Genomic DNA, 21937 nt, shown 5'->3' with positions numbered 1-21937 from the left:
TTGTAACGTAGATCATTTGTCTTTCCCGGTCCCACGGCAGCCTCATGTTATCCATGATACGGTAATTGGGCGAAGATGCTCAGGATCGATGCAAGCCGTCACCTCGCTGACATACGACCAGTACCGGCAATCAAAGAAAGTATGATCAGTCGTTTCTACGGCTATTGTCCCACAACAGGGACAATCAGGCGACTCCAAAAACCCGGAACTGCATTGTATGTTGCTGAGTGGAAGTGCATTTCGGGCCAATCGCCAGGTCAGAGAGAACTCCGAATTGTTCAGATGACTCGAACCTGGCGCCCAGCTCCACACGGAGCGGATCTCACTCTGCTGCCAACCCAAATGCGCGCATAGTGGGTCGTCAGCGGCCCCCTTCACTAGATCCCTGTGGAGTTCCCTACGGGTAACAGTCACAAGGTCGCTGGACCTTTGTAGTCATTTTAGCGCGGCTCAGCACTCTTTCATGTAAGCAGATTCTCCTGGTGTCCTGCGACAGCTCTCGATAGAAGGGTCGAGAACGAGGTCGGGGAAGGCAGCAGTAACCACGGGGTGCCACGGTTGATCATCTTGCATATAGTGGCTCAGGAAGGCCAGCCTCTCAGCGTCTCGATGACACTTCAAGTCCGGCATTCCCAAGTCTCCCTCACACGGATGTTGAATACAGACCTGTCTGCTTACCCAGTGTCTTCCTCTGTCCCAAAGAAGCGAGGACAAGAGTTCGACAAGAGCTGTTAGGTGTTGTGCAGGCAAGGGGAAGTATGGCCAGTCGGTAAAGGATGAGAGGAAAGACGTAAGTGGCGCACGCCTCAGCTCTACCCTTTAAGGAAAGTTTCCTAGGAAGCCTCCACCTTTGACCGTACTTGCAACCTCCACCTTTGACCGTACCTGCAGCTAATTTTTGTCAAGCTGGAGACCCGGTCCGAACCACACGCCGAGGATCCGAACCGGGCTATCCGTCCAGCTGAAGGGCGCCGGGAGGTTTGCGTTGCCACTCCAGGCGCCCAACCGCAGTCCTACCGACTTGCTGCAGTTTATCTTGGCCCCTGTAATTCTTTCGTACTGAGCGAGCGCCTCCGACATGATCTCGATGTCTCTGAAGCTCAACACAAAGACCGTGACATCATCGGCGAATGCGAATACCTTGGCGACTGAGCCAACGGGTATTGTAATTCCGTGCAGGGCCGAATTTTCCTCCCCACATCTCAGCTTGCAGAGCAGGGGCTCCAAAGCCAGGACATAGAGCAGGGGTGACAGCGGACAACCCTGACAAACTGACCGAGAGATAACAATGGTTTTCGAGCACTTTCTGTTGACTTGCACAATGGCTGTGGGCTGTCAATACATCACGGAGATCCACTTGCAGAAGTCCGGTTTAAAACCGGCGGCCTCTAAAACAAATGCCAAAAAACGATGGTCGACCCTATCCAAAGCTTTGGACTGATCTAAGTTGATCAGCGCGGCTTCCGTGTCGTCATCTATTCCTCCCTCTAGGATCATGCACAAGTTGTTCTGAATCGATCTCCCCTTCACAGCGTAGTTCTGTTCCGGTTCAACCAACTCGCCGATAACAACCTGCAGTCAATTCGACAGGACCATGGCCAAAATCTTCAACTCTGTGTTGACACAGAGTTATGGGCCTGTAATCGTCTAACTTTTCCCCACCATGCCCGTCACCTTTCCTCAGCAATGTGATCACTCCCTTGGTGACTTGCCCCGGGATGGATCCCTGAGCAAACCAATGATTGAACACATCCGTCAGAAGAGGCAGAAACATGGGCTCAAATACAGTTCGTATGGCAGACCATCAAGTCCTGGCGATCTGTCACAGCTGACCTGCTTCAGCGCAGTAAAAACCTCCCGCTCCATCACCTGGCTCTCGCAACTAGCTGCTCTAGCTGCCTCGAGGCAGCTCTGACTACTTAACCTTCATAACGCTTGCTATTCTCACGCAGAAGGTCCTGCTTAGCTAGTTCCTTACTAACCTTATCACCCTTCCCCGTAGCCCAGGCTAGTTTCTGCTCTAGCTTCTTCTTCATCTTGGCCTTATCTAGTGCGAGGCACTGGACATACTTGACGGAGAAGGTTCTTATTTTGGCTTTTAGACCTACCCACCACTTACTTCTGGTAACCGCCCCCACTAGTGCTTTTTGAATTAATTCTATTAGCTTCTCTTGGAAGTCTTGTATCTCCAGAAGGGAGGTGTTTAACTTCCAGTGAGCCACTAACTTAGGCCTATTTCCTAGCTTCAGCCGGGCCATAACTAGTTTATGGTCCATCTGACCTAGCCAAGTGAACGTGGGACAAGATTAGAAGTCTACTTCGCCTTTCCTAACTAACATCCTGTCAAAGTAAGTGTTTGGATAGGAGGAAACGCTATTGGTCCACGTCCACATCTCCCGCCCCGGATGCTCGACCCGAAACCTGTTGACCAGACCGCATCTACCCATCAGAGCAGCCAGGCTGGACTTGCATCTCTCCGATCCTCTAGCATCGCCTCCTACCTTATCTATCTCAGGGTCTAAGATGGCGTTCCAATCCCCCATTAGCACTACCCGCTTCCGACAATCTACAAATGCGTCAAGCTGACTGAAGAATGAGACCCTCTCACGAGCGGTTGATCCTGGCCTGAAGGCCAAGAACAACAGAAAAAAGGCAAGCCTCTTTTCTATTTATTTAAATATTTATTAAAGAAGAAAAATCACAGATTTTACAAAATTTTTGAATGAAAATTATATAAAATATGTAAATGATTCTTTTTCAATGTGGCTTGAGGCCAAAAAGGGTGTGAGGGGGAATAGGGGTCAGGGGTCGTCCACTTGGTCTATTCTCTATAACTAGTTGCAGTCACCACAATACCGTATTCACTCTAGCGATTAGATCTACTTAAAACCCCAGATAACATGAACAATATTCACCATGACTTTTTTTTTTTCATTTTTTTTTACAATGACTTTTTTTTTTATAATGATTTTATTTACAATGAAGGTGATGCGTATGATATATGAATGATGAAATGGTGATGCGTATGATATATGCGGGTGATGGGCGGGGGTAATGAGAGCCTTAAAAACACCCCAAAATAAAGAAAAATAACAGTAATAAAAAATAAATGAACCAAATAAAACGTTAAGTGATGAATGTGTTAATGAGGACCCACCCTTACCTTTTTAATTTGAAATGCTTCCTGTTTTCTGGTATCAGCCGAAAACAAGGGAGCACTTCCTAAGAGGGAATGGGCACAACTACGGACAAAATAAAGGGGGGGGGGCATGGGGATATTCGGTGACCTCCAAGAAAAATACCATTGGGACGGATTTGGACTAAAATATATTAATAGGACTGGGCTTCTTTGGAGGTATTCTAACACCTAAAATAAAGATTGGGGACATGGAGCTCATTTATACCAACTAACTAAGGGACTGATCCACTACGGGATAGTTTTAATCTGGACTGGAGATTGCTTTTCCGGTCGGTGTGTGCCATGCCTAGGGAGGGAACACATACTCAAGCCTGTTTTGCACGAACGCACATAAACTAGCGGTGTGAATCAACTTCCTACTAAACTGTGAGCGAGATAAGCTCCTTCTATCGCATTTGATTTTGATTTTAAGTTGGTGTTTAAAATACAAAATCAGATCCCGATGAGAAGGCGGCTCCCTCCCACGCCGTATCTCTATGCGTGAAACCCACACTACTAGTCTAGCTACGGCCAAGGTCGCTAGGAACACCATTCGTTCCTTCCTAGGCCACAAGGGATCTGCGTTATAGACTACGGACGCTAAATCCAGGATCGTCACCTGATCAGGGACGATGCGAGCCGTGACCTCAAAATACCCCCAAAATTCATGGAGCTTGGAACAAGTAAAAAATGCATGCTCTACAGTTTCTAAGCTATCTTCCTTACACCGTGAACAAAAAGGACTAAACGTCCTACCAATTCTGAACAGTATGTCATTGAGAAGTAAAGCATTTCTAACCAATCGACAGGTCAGGGAAAATTCGGAATTGTTAAGATATCCCCGGCCTGGCGCCCAATTCCATAGAGAGCGGACCTCCCCCTCTGACAGCTACAGCCGCTCCCCAAGCGGGTCCGAAGCGGTCCCCACCACTAAACCCCGATACAATGCCCTTCTAGGCCGTGCAAGGTCAAGGGACCCTGGCATCACTCTAAGCACATTTCGGCATTCATTGAGGAATTGTGATTGTCCTCTTGGTTTTCTCTGGCATTCAATTAAGTGATTGGGGATAAGGTTGGGAAATGCTTCACCAACCGCGGGACCCCAATCAGAATCCCCCATCAGAGTTCTACCCAGGAACACCAACCTTTTGGCATTTTTATGACTTGCCAGGTCAGGCATCCCCAGGCCCCCATCTACAAGACGTTGAGTACAGACCTGTCTATGGACAAGCGGCCGTTGCTCATTCCACAACAGTAAAAAGACCGCACGCGTTAAGGCCGCCATACGGACCGCAGGCAGAGGAAGTACAGCCAGCCAGTAAAGGATCAACGAAACACGTAAGTAGCACATGCCTCCCCTCTACCTTTAAGGGACAATCCCCTTCGAAGCCAAACCCTCACAGATGCTTCGACCTTGGTCTGTACCTCCGACCAATTCTTATCTAGACAGAGACTGGGTCCAAACCAAACACCAAGGATCCGGACCGGGCCATCCGTCCAGACAAATGCGCCAGGCAGACCATTCGATGCTCACCAAGCGGCCAACCTCAGGCCAACAAATTTGCTGAGATTGACTACGGCCCCTGTAACTTTTTCATAAGGCTTGAGAGCCTTAGCACCGTAATAATATCAACAACGCTGGAAACAAATACGGTGACATCATCGGCAAACGCGGAAAACCTGGCTTGCGCACCACTAGGAAGAGCAATACCGCGCAGGGCCGGTCCAGCCACCCTGGACTTCACGTTCCTAAGGAATGGTTCCAGCGTGAGGACATATAACATGGGCGACAGCAGACATCCCTGTCGCACCGACCGTGAACTGAACGGCGCCGACTGCACCCCATTGACCTGTACAACTGCCGTCGGCCGAGCATGCAAAATGGAGATCCATCTGCAGAAGCCGGACCCAAAGCCCAGCGGTCTCTAAAACAGCCATCAGAAAACGATGATCAACCCTATCAAATGCCTTGGACTGATCTAAATTGATCAGCGCGGCTTCGGTGTCATCTTCTAGGTTTTCTAGGACTGTACAAATCAAATGCAAATTGTTTTGAATCGATCTCCCCTTCACAGTGTAATTCTGATCCGGTTCGATCAAGTCAGTGATACAAACGATTCGCAAGAACACAGGCCAGGATTTTCAAATCCGTGTTCAACAACGTGATGGGCCTAAAATCATCCAACCCCCAGCATGTGTGTCCTTCTTCTTCAGAAGTGTGACCACACCTTTGGTAACCTGACTCGGGATGGATCCCGTGTCAAACCAGGGTTAAACAAACTTGTCAGAATCGGAAGAAACATGGGCGAAAACCTCAAGTAAAGCTCGTAGGGCAGTCCATCGAGTCCTGGTGATCTATTATAGGCGACCTGCTTCATAGCAGCTACGACCTCACATTCTGTAACCCGACCATCACAACTAGCCACTCGGGCCGCCTTCAGGCGGGGCGAGCCAGCCAAATAGTTGCCAAACTCCTAGACACGTAGTCTGGACAGCTATGCGAAACGATCTTCAAAGTGCACTCGAAACCACTCGCAAATCTCCTGAGCCGACACTAAGGAGTGTCCTTCCGGACTCTGTATCTTACGAATATAATTATCCAATTTGCACCCGGGCGAATAGACTCGTTCTGATTTGTCCACATTCACAGCTTTGTTGGGCATCTTTTTAATTCTAGTCCTAACTACCTGGCCCTGATATCACTTGCTAGCCAAACGACTCAGGTCCGCCTTAGCTAGGCCTATCTCAAGGGAATCCTCCCTGCCACCGCCTGGGATAGTCTATCCTCTAGCCGCATCTCTGCCTTGGGCCTATCTAGGGTGAGGCATTGGCCATATTTGACAGAAGTCTCTAATACTAGATTTGGCGTTTACCCACCACCTCCGCCCGGTAACCGCCCCCACTAATCCCTTCTTGATGTGTTCAGTTAGCTTTTCCCGGAAGTCATCTATCTCCAGTAAGGAGGTATTTAACTTCTAGTACCCGGCTAACTTGGGGTTCCTATCTAATTCTAACCTGGCCACAAGTAGTTTGTGGTCAGAGTGGCCTAACCAGTGGAACGTGGGACAAGATATATATTCTACATTGCCTCTTCTAACTAACAACCGATCCAAGTAAGTACTTGAAACGGAAGGCCTGCTAGAGAGCCACGTCCACATCTCCTGCCCCGGATGATCCACCCGATACCTATCTACCATATCGCATCTAGCCATCAGGTCCGACAGACTGGTTTCACACCCATCCGTACTTCTAGTCCTGCTCACATTATCTACCCTGGGATCAAGGATGGCATTCCAATCACCCACTAGTACTAACCATTCCGAACCCCCGAGAAACACCTCCAACCGCTGGAAAAAGGAAACGCTCTATTTGCCACGGCAATATTGGCCATGATCAGTCTACCATCAGTATCCGCGTGAACAATGCTAACCGTTGCAGAAAGGGTGCGCCTAACTAACAAAGAAACTCCCCTACTTTGACTATCACTGTATGCTGAAAAAACATCATAATGCCCCTCCAGCACCCGATGATCGTCAACGGAGTTGTAGTGAGTCTCCTGTAACATAACCACATCTATGTTCATGGACACGAGGTCCCTCAGTACCCTAGCAGCTTTGCTTCGGCACCTCATGCCCCTTACTTTCAAGTTAGCAAGGCTCAAGGACGTGTCCATTGTGCCTATTCATCGACAACCACCAGCCTAAAGTCTTTTGTAACTAGGATGACGCAGGATTGGGCGAGGTTGCCCGAAAGCAACTCGGACGTTACTCGTCCATCTCGCGCAATACCCCCAACATTCAATGGAAATGTTAACTTCAGGGCCCTATAAAAACAAGGGTGGACGTAAATAGGGGCCCTCCCTTCGCATCTAGGTGCCAGCTGGTTGAGGGAGTCATCCCCCTCTTCCACCAGTTTGATGTTTGGGAACGCCCCCTTCGCCTCCTCAATCATATTCCACATCGCCTTTGTGCGACCAACTTTTGTGTGGCGCACAAAGGCCATGACTAAGGGGGCGTTTGGGAAATTCTTAGGGTTGGTGATTTTCTTTCCCTCTACTAAGAAGGTTATTTTTGCTGAGGTGGTTGACTATTTCTCTATTTAATATGGATTCCAGCAACTTACTCATGACACACAGGAGACTTATTGGTCTGTACTGAGAGGGAGATGACTTATCACCTGAGTTCTTAAATACAGGGCATACTGATGAGGTTTTCCAAGGTGTTGGAAAGCACTTCTCCTTAAGGCAACGTTTAAACAGTTTCGTAAGTATGGGAGCAAGTTCTGGTTGAAGCTTTTTTAACACTATAATTGGGATGCCGTCAGGGCCAGTAGCTTTACTGGAATCAAGGTTTTTGATTAGCTTGGCGACCTCATGCACAGATATTTGTATGTTACCTAGCATGTTCTGTGTTATAGGAGGAAATATGGGGAGTTGATGGCCTTCGTCGCATAGGGTAGAATTAGCTGCAAAGTTCTTGGCCTTGTCTGAAGCTGAAGAAATGACCTCTGGTCCGTTGATAATGGTTGGGATAGAACACACACTTCTGTTCAGGATCCTATTTTTTATTTGCTAAAACATACTTGTTAGTAGTAAAATACAGGAATGTTAATACGTATAAAGAAATATATAAACATATAAATGACGGATTTTTACAACGGATATGGAGAGAATATTTTATTCGACTCCTCAATAACTCCCGAGTATATACAACAATGTCCGCTTCCCCACCTCCGACCGGAAACTGCCTCACTAGCAGGGAGAGTTTTTCAGGGGAGATCACTCACACAGATTAACAATACTATTTCTTTCTATTAGCTGAACATTTCTTTCTCAAGTCTTATAACTGTATCAGATACTGCTTTTGCAATTTTGAGATTTTAGGATTGTTCCATGAAAACTTTATACTCAACAATCTCCCATTTCCATAATAACATTTCCAAACATCTATCTTGTCCTGTTCATTTGTTGCTAACACTACATTGCCATCGAATGCATTTCTCTACAACAATATTCATATGTCTCTCTTTATTCATGTGCCTCTCTTTGCTATTTACTTTGCTATCCTGAATACTTCATTATTTTGGCTATCTTGCTTTCCATTTTACCATCAGATACATATATCCTTATTCACCAAATCTTTTCTCTGCTTACTCCATCATTTCCACTTTGATACAGTTCATTGCTTCCTCATTCCACCACTATGTCCCTCTAAATATTTGAGAAACTTTCTTCCAGGTAGTATTCTTCCACTTCCACATATAAACTGGATCTTGTAACCAAGCACTCATTCACTTGATCTTCAAACTCATGTTTCACATATTCTTCACTAAATTTCCAAGCTGTTCTCCAGGAAATAAACTTCCTATTTACCTCATGAGATTTCTTCAACTTGAAATCACAACTGGTTTATGTTGTGTCATAATTCCTTCACCAGTCATTACGTTCACGTCATTCAAAAGATTTCTGTCCTTTTTCTTTATCAAGAGATCATCTACTTCAGCCTTTTCTTTTTCACATTCATACATAGCATGTTTTTAACTTTTCTTTTTATTCATTTTTCCATAAAAATGTGGAATTATTCACAAGTTCTAAGTTCTGTCAACCACCATGGAGTTCAACTTCTTTAGGGGCATAATAAAATGGGATTCCAATTAGCCTCGTTAAAACAGTGATACACAAACACCTTTTAATATTAACCTAGGTGATGGAAACTATATTTTTATTAAAATACCACATGATTTCCTACAAAAGCAACAGAACACTTCACTTGCATTTTTGTTTATTTCTGTCGTTTGTTTTTTGCCATTAAAAATAGAATTATCAATTTGTGGTGTACTCTGCAACTCTCTGGAAAATCTCATTAATTTGCCCTGTATTTAAGAATTCAGGTGACCGGTCATCTCCCTCTCAGTACAGGCCAATAAGTCTCGTGTGCATCATGAGTAAGTTGCTGGAATTTGTGTTAAAGTAATCAACCATCTCAGCAAAAATAACCTTCTTAGTGACAGTTAAGTTATGAATTTGTAATATTTTTCTTTTCTAGATGCAAGTTCTAATATTATATTCATTTCAGTTTTTAATCTTTATCTTTATTTCATTGTTTTATTAATTGTGTAAATGGTTTTCTCATACAAAAATGTGCCGATTCTATCTGGCAAGTTTATTTGGAATATATATTGTCTTATTTTTTTTATAATAGATTTTTCTTGTCCATAAAGTTTGTTTATATTTTCCAAGTTGATAGCCTAAACAGATTTTGCAATTATATTCATTTTCAGTTAGTGAGAGGGGAATCTTTCACCATACCTTCCCTTAAACACACCAAATGGACTTTTATTAAGTACAATACTTAATATTTTTTTATTTTTATTTTTTAATGGAAAGTAGACGATGCATTGTGGATGTGTTATCGGCAGCTCCTGTTACTCTTGCTTCTCTTTATTTGTCACTCAGTCCTCATATTTTTATGAGTGATTTTTCTGACAAAGGGAGAAGAAAAAACTGTATTCTAGGTTGGCAGTATTTTACATGAACAACCGCCAAAGATGTCGGAAATTTTCTGTTTCTATGTCTATCCTTGTTGCCATGTCACTAGTAAGGGTGCTGGAGGTAAACGTTTTATCTGGGCTGACATTATCCGCCTGATAGTCAGGGACCCGAACCTTGGATTAACCACTAATGGAGGATGTCCTATCAGCAGGTGCAAAGTACTGGAGCTGCTGTATTGCCATTTGGTGAATGAATTCTGGACCATGCAGTAGCTTCTGGTGGGGTCTCTCGATGCCATACTAGTGGGTAATTGTTACGGCTTTACCTTTTCATGTGCTACAAAAAAAATATTTCTTCATTTCTATTTCTCTTTTACTTTCCCTCTATGCCTTGCTCCAAGCAAGTCTGTCAACCTAGTCCACAAATCCCAAAACTCCATTATGAAAAGTTTCAATAAAAAATACACGATTAAACCTGGATCTCCAACTTCTAACATAGACCCCCACTACCATGTCTCCTTCTCGAACATCAGGGGTCTACATTCTAACCTTCCAGAGGCTGAAACCCAATTACAGGAGATTAAACCAGACATATTATTTCTAAGGAAAACTGGCATTGGACAGACTATTTCCCTAGATGAGTTCATAATTAAAGGATACTCTAATTCCAAATCTGACCCCCAAGATCGCCATGGGCATGGAATATGTGCCTATATAAAAGATGGCTTTCATTGTGGTAGGGATATTTCCAGAGAAGATCCTAACTTACCCTATATGTGCTTCCGGGTTGCACTTGCTGAAACTACTGTGTTTATATTTGCTCTCTATCGCCTCCACAACAGCGGAGTGACTATCTTTAAAAGCAAATCTGAGAAAATTGACCATGTCCTATCTGCTTATCCTTCAGCTAATATCCATGTCTGTGGAGACTTCAATGTTCACAATGTGGAATGGTTAACTCACTCAAACAAGATCGATGATGAGGGGAGGTTCTGTCATGATTTCTCCATTACTCTCGCTTCTCTTTATTTGTCACTCAGTCCTCATATTTTTATGAGTGATTTTTCTGACAAAGGGAGAAGAAAAAACTGTATTCTAGGTTGGCAGTATTTTACATGAACAACCGCCAAAGATGTCGGAAATTTTCTGTTTCTATGTCTATCCTTGTTGCCATGTCACTAGTAAGGGTGCTGGAGGTAAACCTCACTCAAATTGTTCACGAACCCACCCGTGTGCCCGATACTGACGGCCAGTATGCAAGTCTCCTAGACCTTTTTCTCACAACTTGCTCTGAACTGTGTTGAGGTTCCGTTTTGTCTCCACTTGGATCTTCTGACCACTCTGTTATATCAGTTAAGATAAAAATGAAATGTAATAAGACTTTAGATGTACCTCTCCATCATACAGTATATCGATACTCTATGGCTGACTGGGGTAGCTTCCATACATTTATATCAGATCTACCTCTGCATTCCATGTTTAAAAAGAATGTGTCCTCTATAGTATCAGACCTGATGGAATGGTTAATTGTAGGTATAGACCGTTTCATACCCTGGAAAAATTTCAGCAAAAACCTAACAGCCAGCCATGGTTCTCTCCAGAATGTGCTGCTGCCATTGTGCACAGAAATCACTTTTTCCACTGCTTCCAACGTAATAGATGTATGGAAACTAAAGCCGCTTTCAGGACTGCCAGCAACCATTGTAAGAAAGTAATAAAGAATGCAAGAGAGTTATATGCCCAGTCCATCAAGTCTAAAGTAGCTGAGCAGCAGCTTGGTTCCCACCAGTTTTGGCAAATAGCAAACAGAATCCTGAACAGAAGCGTGTGCTCTATCCCAACTATCATCAATGGGCCCGAGTTAATCTCATCAGCATCAGACAAAGCCAAAATCTACCCTTTGTAACCAAGGCTGCCAACCCCCAATATTTCCTTCTGTATCAGAAAACACGCTATGTGATATACGTATATCTGTACATGATGTTGCCAAGCTAATCAAAAACGTTGACTCTAGTAAAGCAACAGGCCCTGACGGTATTCCAATTATAGTACTCAAAATACTTCAACCTGAACTAGCGCCCATACTTACAAAACTGTTTAAATGTTGTCTTAAGGAGAATTGCTTCCCATCACTCTAGAAAATCTCATAAGTATGCCCTGTATTTAAGAATTCAGGTGATCGTTCATCCCCCTCTTAGTACAGGCCAATAAGTCTCCTGTGCGTCATGAGTAAGTTGCTGGAATCTGTGTAAAATAGAGAAGTAATCAACCATCTCAGCAAAAATAACCTTCTTAGTGACACACAATATGGTTTCCATTCTGCTAGATCTACAGCAGATGTGCTTACAGTTATATCTCATAGGATTAGCGAATATCTTGACAGAGGCACCCTTTCTAAGGCAATTGCTCTTGACATATCAAAGGCCTTTGATAGGGTATGGCATGAAGGTTTACTTCACAATATCTCCAGCTATGGTATAGCTGGAAATGTCTTCTCAATTATTAAAACATTTCTCTCTGATAGGCTCATAAGAGTAGTAGTTGATGGGCAAAAATCAGAAGCTCACAGTATTAATGCTGGAGTCCCTCAGGGGTCCATCCTAGGCCCAACTCTTTTCCTGATCTACATTAATGATCTTCTAAATCACATCCTTACATCATTTGTAGACATTTATGCTGATGACACTACCATTTATGGTAGCACATCTAAGACAGTAAATGACCAAGTTCTCTCTGATTATCTCTCCTCTGATCTTGATCACGTTGTACAATGGGGAAAGGAGTTGCTGGTTACTTTTAATGCATCTAAAACCAAGCTTCTCTCTTTACATCATCAACGTTCTGATCCCCATCTGGCATCAATTAAAATGAATGGCTCTCGTCTTGGGGAGGCCTCAAGTTTTGACAAGCTTTTGGGCTTGACCTTTACTCCTGATCTTAAATGGAATACGTACATCAAATCTGTTACCAAGGCCACTGGAAAAATGGTAGGATCCTTCTATCGATCCAGTAGATATCTCACTGCTGATGCAATTCTCTATCTATATAAGAGCCAGGTACATCCAAGGATGATGTACTGTTGCCAAATCTGGGCAGGAGCTGCTAGAAAGGACTTGTCCTGCCTTGATAGAGTTAAAAATAGACTTCGTAGCCTTGTAGGGGATGTCCTTTTCTCTTACCTGCAACCTCTTTCTCACAAAAGGGATGTTGCGAGTTTGTCTCTGCTTTATCGTTATTTTCATAACAGGAGCTCGACTGAGCTTCAATCTATAGTCCCCCCTCGCCAAACTTTTACAAGAACAGCCGTCTAGCAGAAAACGCTATCAAACCCTCTTTATCTGTGCCTAAACCTAAACGTAGATTCCATGATCAAAGCTTCTTTCTTAGAATTGCACGCCTATGGAATTGTCTTCTGGTTTCCTGCTTTCCAGCTGACTACAATATGGTTGTCTTCAAGTCTAACGTAAACAAGTTTTTGATGAGCCGTTCCATATAAGTTAACAAATTCACCAAATTTCCATTACTAACGATTACTATATTGTCCAATTTCTACTGTACACTATTTAACCCTTATCCTCGAGTAGCCTCTTGGCCTTGATAAATGGTGATGCCTATGTAAAAAAACAACAAAAAAAACCTTACTGCGGAATCCAATTGCTTTGGTTAACATGAGGATAAACATCCAAGATGTACATAGCAAGTTATCGTGATAGTTTCAGTTTGGATCAAACAATAATCAACCCCGTTTTATGGTTTGAAAGTTACAGATGGGAGTCAACGTTTAAAAATTACAGAGGTAGGGATCAATGTTTAAAAGTTACGGAGGGGGTCAATGTTGAAAAGGTACAGAGGGTGGGGTCAATGTTTAAAAGTTTCAGGTGGGGGGGTCAACGTTTAAAAATTACAGAGGTGAGGTCAACGTTTAAAAGTTATTGAGGTGGGTGGTCAACATTTAAAAGTTACAGAGGGGGGTCAATATTTTATCTAAGAAAGATCAGATTGAATAGCACAATCGAGATTACGTCTATGTTTTTTGTTAGGGCATGTGTTTTGACCAGCATGTTGGTTAGATTGGGCTTCTTCCACTTTTTGTCTAGTAAAAGTAAACACTAAAGTGGAGCTCTTTAACCAATACTGATGTACATAGCAATACTGATGCGAAACCATCTAACCACCAAGAAGTGTCTAATCAGCTTTTCGTGCTGTGAAATTATGCTTTCTGAAAACATGACACATTTGGAATCTTGGTGTCAGCTTGTTCTATCAGCATTTGTGGATCATTCTACATTCATTTCAGCTTTTTTGCTTACCAAATTAACTTGACAAGATGTTGCTCCACTCCTTTTTTTTTTTTTTTTTTACACAGTGATCACCACTTATCAAGGCCCGGAAGCCACTCAGGGATAAGGGTTATTGCAAGTACATTACGTTAGTGTGGGGATTTGATGAAGTGTTTAATTAAGGGGGCGGTTCATTAGGAATTTGTTAACATTGGACTTGAAGACATGCAAGTTGTAGTCCGAAGGGAAGCAGGCAGATGGAACAGAGTTCCACAGGCGTGCAGTTCTAAGAAAGAAGCTTTGTTCATAGAATCCGCGTTTTGATTTAGGCACAGATATAGAGTGGGAGAAATTTTTCACAGTGGATTCAGCTAGACGGGTGTTTTTCGTGAAAGATTGGCGAGGGGGGACCAGAGATTGGAGTTCAGACGAGCACCTACCATGGAAATAACAATAAAACAAGGATAGGCTCGCAACGTCTCTTCTGTGGGAGAGAGGTTGTAGGGAAGAGAAGAGAGCATCCCCCACTAAGCCACAAAGTCTATTTTGTACTCTGTCAAAGCAGGATAGGCTGTTTTTAGCAGCTCCTGCCCAGATATGGCAGTAGTATTCCATCCTTGGATGTACTTGGCTTTTATATAGATAGAGAATTGCATCAGTAGTGAGATATCTTGTGGAGCGGTAGAAGGATCCCACCATCTTTCCAGTGACCTTGGCAACAGACTTGATGTACGTGTTCCATTTCAGATCAGGAGTAAAGGTCAAGCCCAGAAGCTTGTCAAAACACGGGGCCTCACCCAGATGAGAGCCATCCATCACAATTGATGCCAGCTGGGGATCAGAGCGTTGATGATGTAAGGATAGGAGTTTGGTTTTAGATGCATTAAAGGTAACCAGCCACATCTTCCCCCACTGAACCACGCGCTCGAGATCAGAGGAGAGAGAATCAGAGAGAGCTTTGTCATTTACAGCCTTTGATGTGTTGCCATAGATGGTCGTGTCATCAGCATAGATGTCAACGAATGATTTAAGTATGTGTTTAGGGAGGTCATTGATGTAGATCAGGAAGAGAGTTGGGCCCAGGATTGACCCCTGAGGGACTCCAGCATTTATATTGCAGGCCTCCGATTTTTGTCCATCTACCACTACTCTTATGAGCCTATCAGAGAGAAATGATTTAATGATTGAGAAAACATTTCCAGTTATACTGTAGCTGGAAATCTTGTGAAGTAGACCCTTATGCCATACCTTGTCGAAGGCCTTTGATATGTCAAGAGCAATTGCCTTAGAAAGGAAGCCTTTGTCAAGAGATTCACTAATCCTGTGGGATATAACCGTCAGCACATCTGCGGTAGATCTTGCAGAGCGGAAACCATATTGTGTGTCACTAAGAAGGTTATTCCTGCTGAGGTGGTTGACTATTTCTCTATTTAATATGGATTCCAGCAACTTACTCATAACACACAGGAGACTTATAGGTCTGTACTGAGAGGGAGATGACTTATCACCTGAGTTCTTAAATACAGGGCAAACTGATGAGGTCTTCCAGGGAGTCGGAAAGCACTTCTCCTTAAGGCAGCGCTTAAATAGTTTCGTAAGTATGGGAGCAAGTTCTGGTTGAAACTTTTTTAACACTATAATTGGGATGCCATCAGGGCCAGTTGCTTTACTGGAATCTAGGTTCTTTATTAGCTTGGCGACCTCATGCACGGTTATTTGTATGTTACCTAGCTTGTTCTGTGTTATAGGAGGAAATATGGGGAGTTGATGGCCTTCGTCGCATAGGGTAGAATTAGCTGCAAAGTTCTTTGCAAATAGTTTGGCCTTGTCTGACGCTGACGAGATGACCTCTGGTCCATTGATAATGGTTGGGATAGAACGCACACTTCTGTTCAGGATCCTATTTGTTATTTGCCAAAACTGGTGGGATCCAAGCCGCTGATCAGCTACCTTGGATTTAACAGACTGGGCATATAATGATAAAAAATGTCCTCAGTATATTCTAATATTGCCTGCCTGATGGTATCATCATTTAACAATAGATGGTGTCATGTTTAGTTGAAAACCTATGTGTATGTAAAAGATCAGAGTTTAGTATGAGCACAGGAATTGGTGATCATTTATCGATTGGTGGTGGGTTTGAAGATTTACCATCGGAACGTTGAGGGTGTTTTTCCACCACTCTCTAAGTTTTTCCGCACAGGCATCATTATGGATTGTACAATCATTGATGTAGCCATTCAGTTTACAAAAGTTCAATGGCGGACCTTAAACTTATTTTGTGAAAAGACCTCATTAATCAAATCTAATCCTTTAGAAGATCAAACTTTTCTCAGAATAGGGATCTAACGATCCAGTATCCAGTCATGTCTACCGTTCATGCTTGTATCTTGGATATGTAAGCATCTTATTTGTCGATTTATTATCAAAAGAAATTATGTTTTAAACAAATGTTTATTTGATCTCTTATTCTTGCAGGTGTTTTTATTTAATCAAAATGAATACTAACAAACAACAATGGGAAAAATACCAATTGAAACAAAAAGCATTGAAATATTACCAAGAAAATAAAATTCCTGAAAAGATGGAAACGGTTCTGAATCTCATGTTCCATGAAAATCCTGTTGATGTAAATTCATACATCGTACGTAATTACAGTTTTTTCTCTTTATTTTCTCTTTAGAATATTTACTAGCTTTTAATAGCATAAAAGAAGAAAATTCTTTTAAAACGATTGTAATTAGAGTGAAAACGCTCTTTAAAATAATATATAAAGTAACAACTTATTTGAAAATACATCAATCGAAATTAAAATTGAAAATATATTAGATTGATGAAGAAGTTTTTGTGGAATTTAAAATTTTGATTTCAACTCTATCTAATCACTTAAATTGCAATCGTTTTAAAACAGTTGTCTTCTTTTTTAGAAGATTGAATACAAGATAGAAAAAAAAATCAAATTTGCAAAAATTTCTCATTTCAATTCCAGCTAGGCTGAAAAGTTGCTGAAACAGCTTGTGATACCAATGAAGCATTTGACAATGGGAGTCTTGACAATGATGAGCATAGTAGTTAGCCATCAGATATTGACAACGATCAAGAGCCTTAGTCAAAGTCAATCAACACACAACTGTTTGCGAACTTGCTTCTGAATTAGATGTAACATATATGACAATTTCCAACCACTTGAGAGAGATTGAGAACTTTATAAATACGTGGCTCACAAAATGAACGACAATCAAAAGAAACGCCATTATGAAGTGTCATCTTCTCTTCTTTTACACAACAAGACTGACCTGTTTCTCAATCCGGTTGTGACTTGCATTAAAAAGTGAGCAATCAGCGATGCTCAGCTCAGTGGTTAGATGCCATGACACTTCCTGAAGCCAGAAAGTTTGGTACTGTTTAGTGGTCTGCAACCGGTCTCATTCATTACAATTTTTTTGAATGCAGGTGAAACCATTACTAAAGTGAAGTACTGTCAACAAATGGATGAAATGCCTCAGAAACTTTGACAGCAACACCCAGCATTAGTCAACAGAAAAGGCCCAATTCTCCTCTAGGACAATGTTCGATTGCATGTTGCGAAACTAACCCTGCAGAAGTTGAACGAATTGGGCTACAAAATTCTGCCTTTTCTGTCATACACTCCAGACCTCTCGCTTACCAACTATCACTTTTTCAAGCATCTCTGCAACTTTTTGCATGAGAAATGCTTCAAAAACCTGAGCAATATCAAAAACCCCTTCAGCGACTTAATCACCAACAGAACAAGATTTTTACGTTATTGGCATAAATACAATTGTTTTGCATTTACAAAAGTGTGTTGATTCTGATGGTGCTTATTTCGATCAGTAAATTTTTATTTGATCCGAGATAAGTTCATCTGGATTTAAAAGTTAAAAACCGCAAGAATTTTCTTGTCATCCTGATATCTACTTATAAGCTTATATTTTTCATAAATGTCTTACATGTGTTTCGTTGTGCTGATGAAAAATATAGTCCATTGTGATATTATCAGAGCAAAATGATATTAAAAATTGCCACAAGATGAAATAAAAAAAGATACTTAAAGTAAGGAAGTTGGAAATTCAAAAATGTGTAAACTAAAAAGTGATATTCACAGGAAAGCCTCCCCACTTCCCAGATAAAAAACGTATATCTGATCTAATGAAGGCAAGATCTTAAGAAACCATCTTAAATTTATTTCTGCTAAGCTAGATGTGTGGACTTATAATTTTAAATTTAGAAACAGAAAATTCCATTAATTTTTTTGTAGGTAAAAATTTGAAAATCACTTTTATGCATTTCTGTAAACAACTGAATAGCTAAATGCAAAACTATTGTTAGATAACTCAGTAATTAGAAAAACCAAATATCAGTCACAAGATTATTTTCTGTAATAATTATTCAATCAATCTCTTCGACATATATATATATAAATGTATAAATTTTTACTAAAAACGAATCAAAATTGCAAATAATATTATATGAGGTATCTTCAACTTCAACTTTTTCATATTTTTCATATATTACATACTTTTATTGATAGTACACACATGAAACTCTAGTCCCCTTCGAAGTAATCTCCTTCGGCTGCAATGCACTTGTACGGTTCCAACAACTTCTGGAAGGCCCCATGGGAGTCCTGTTGTGTGAGCGTGTCAATGAGCCTCGTCTCAGACACTTTCATCTCCTCAATTGTCTCATAACAACAGCCTCTAAGGTTTTCCTTGAGCTTAGGGAATAACCAAAAGTCACAGGGAGCAAGGTCTGGACTATAGAGAGGGTGAGGAACTGTCTTGATGCCCATCTTGGTCAAATAGTCTGTGACAAGGATGTAGTGGACTGATTAATTGTCCTGGTGGAAATGCCACTAACTCGATTTGAAGAGTGCTGGTCTCTTCTGACGGAACCTCTTCCTAACCTCCCTTAAAACCTCAACACAGTATTTCTTGTTGATTGTCTGCCCAATAGGAACCCAGTGCATATAGATCATTTCTGTGCTGTCAAAAAAGGGATCATCATAAGTTTTTCTGGTTGGATTTGCTATGTCTGGCCTTTTGGGGTCTGGGAGAGCCAGCATGCTTCCACTGGGAACTCTGTCTTTTAATTTCTGGATCATAGCAGTAGATCCAGTTTTCATTGCAGATCAACAGAGCATCAAAAACTGTTGGATCTGAATTGATCAGCTCAACCATCTTCCTGCTATCATGACGTCTTTCTTTTTGATCTTCTCTGAGCACTCTTGAGACAAACTTCATGCAAATCTTCTGCATTTTCAGTTCTTCATTCTTCATAATTGTGTGTACAGTTCCCATATTGATATCAAACTGTACATTTATTGTCTCTATAGACACACGACGGTCCTTATCCATGAAATTCTTTATTTGGCCAATCAACTCTAGTGTTTTGACTTCCTTACTCACATCACTCATCATCCCTCTAGACTTCCTGCCTTCCTTGAATCTCTTATGCCACTAAAAAACTGATGCTTGATTCATGCAAGATGGTCCAAAATCAGTTTGACGCATTTCATACATTTCTGTGGCATTTTTTCCAAGTTTAAAACAATTTTATTAGATATCGTTCTACTAAAGTGTCCTCACGTCCAGATCGCATTTGTGAAATTCACCAGCTGTGACAATCAAGCTTTAGTAGGGTGTATTCCAATTCCTGCTCTAGTTGTTCATTTGAACCCGAAATCATAAAAATTTGTCAGTCATCTTATAACAATAACTGTGAGAAATTTAATTCTCACAAACTCAATACTCCCTGGCAGAGGAAAAATAGATCCACAAATTACAAAAGCCATACCTTTAAACTCAAAATTGATTCAATAATAACAGCAAAGAAAAGTTATTGGTCTTGGTACAGTCCATTGCAAAATGGTGGGCAAGTTTTGCCTCTCTAAACAGGAAGCCGGTAGTTAAACTCCTGTTGGTGGAGTTTTATTTTGTTTTTTCCTCGAAAGGATCCATGATAATTCATGGTGTTATCAGCAAGAATGCTGGTGCCTATAATTAGGCATAAAGCGAGTCCCTTGGGATTCTAATTGAATTGGGAAAAGTTCTAATATTTAGTAAATATAAACATGAAAATGTTCAAAGGATGCCATCCTGGAATTAGGATATCTTCAGCACAATATAAAGGTGTCTCTGTTTGTAGAGATGTAAGTCCTTTGTTCACCAACATTTTGGTGATATAACATGAAGAAATTGTGACAGCTCCATTCTCTGTAAGGCTTTCTTCTTGGAGCTGTCCTAGTGAGTCCTTTTCCTGCCGAGTGTTTAATGTGGACTAAAAAATGAAAAAGCATGATACAAAGGGGTGCCAAGTAATTAACTTGATTCATACAAACTAACCAATCACGAGCCATCTATTAGAACTGTGTAGGCGGCTTAAGCAAGAAACATGGCCATGTAAATGAAATTTCTCACATAACAGTGAATTTTCAAGAGTCTACAACAATTTTGAATGCCTGTACAAAAGAGCATGGAAATGTATTTAAGGCACATCGTATATATCTTAGATCTAGTAGTTTTAAATTTTAACTAAAACCTATAATTAATGATAACCGATTAGGTTATTTGTGTTTACAGACTAAGAGGGGAAAAAAAATTACTATCTAAACTTTCACAAGAAACACTCGTCTAGCTGAAAACACTATCAATAATTCCCCTCACTCTTTATCTGTGCCTAAACCTAAACATAGATTCCATGATCAAAGCTTCTTTCTTAGAACTGCACGCCTGTGGAATTGTCTTCCGTTTTCCTGCTTCCCAGCTGTCCATAATATGGTTGTCTTCAAGTCCAACGTGAACAAGTTTCTGATGAGCCGTTCCACTTAAGTTAACAAATTTACCGAACTTCCATTACTAACGATTACTATATTGTCCTTTTGACTACTGTACACTTTTTAACCCTTATCCTTGACTGACCTATCGACCTTGATAGGTGGTGACGCCTATGTAAAAAAAAAAATTAAAAAATAATAATTTTAGGTAAAAAGTTAAAAGTTAAGAATTATCTTCCTTGTAAATTAGCAGTTATCTTTGATCATTATCTCTAATTTTTGAATGAAAAAATAACAAATAAAAATTAAAATTAAAAATAGAAATAAAAATGATAAATTTTACATCACCCAATAACTTGACATTCAAAATTCAAACCTAAGCGTCACCTAATCATATTAATTTCTTGGTTTGTTTTACAATAGATAAAGATATGAAAAAGTGGTAAAAAAGAAAAATATATAACAAGTAAATGTTATCAAAGGCAAAATAACTTACTACTGACAACCTGAATGCAGAGCATGACAAGCAAAGAACAACAATCAGCAACCTCTATATGGACATTTGCTATTTAAAGGCTTTATGGGACTAATAGGAAGGATTGTACTGTCATTGTGCTCTCTGGAAGATTGAGGGAGGTAAAATACACCAAGCAAAATCTCCCAGAGGGTAGTGTTTCTTCTGGTTCAGCAAATTGTTTGCACAGAGCAAGGCAAGCAAAATGCCGCCTCAGAGGTGTGAAGAGGAGTGATAGGGTGTATTGGCATCACTCAGCATTGGGAAGTTGAGGCCTCTCTTAAGGCCATAAAGGGGTCTATCTATTGCCTGGATGTCCTCTCATCAACCGACATCCTGTCAATGATTAAAACTGTCACCACATTTCTTAACATGACCCTCTGTCAATCAAGTATGTTCTTGGTCCTGTAGTCTAAAAGTATCATTGAGCCCTTCCAGCTATGCCTCATCTGTCTTGCTGCACCGTCTCCATTAGATCCTTGTGTGCAGATGGGCCTAGATGTATGAATTCTCCAACCAGTTCATGTTCCAGGCACAGGACAGTTGTTTGGAAGCCACCACCTCACTGCCATTCAATACTGCATCATTTTCATCAAAAGACTTAGGATTTCTGCGCAGTCATGATGAACGTATCCAAGGTATTCGACACTGTAAAGCATTTATTCTATATACAGGGCTGC

At 41.3% G+C, this 21937-nt stretch overlaps 1 protein-coding gene across 5 annotated transcripts in view; it reads left to right on the top strand.

Annotated features, from left to right (window-relative positions):
• The window catches only part of LOC145246018 (enolase 4-like), a 772121-nt gene that overhangs the window by 11092 nt on the left and 739092 nt on the right, over positions 1-21937 (top strand). For all 5 annotated transcript variants that reach the window (XM_080107835.1, XM_080107834.1, XM_080107837.1 and 2 more), the window contains exon 2: positions 16426-16591. In XM_080107835.1, coding sequence (XP_079963961.1) covers positions 16445-16591 — 147 coding nt within the window. In that variant the 5' untranslated portion in view covers positions 16426-16444. The remainder of the gene's footprint in view (positions 1-16425; positions 16592-21937) is intronic.

The sequence above is a fragment of the Euprymna scolopes genome, chromosome 23, assembly GCF_053919585.1.
Source record: "Euprymna scolopes isolate OS-2025 chromosome 23, ASM5391958v1, whole genome shotgun sequence".
In the NCBI taxonomy this organism is placed as follows: Eukaryota; Metazoa; Mollusca; class Cephalopoda; order Sepiida; family Sepiolidae; genus Euprymna; species Euprymna scolopes.
This window is presented reverse-complemented; position numbering and strand designations above follow the sequence as displayed.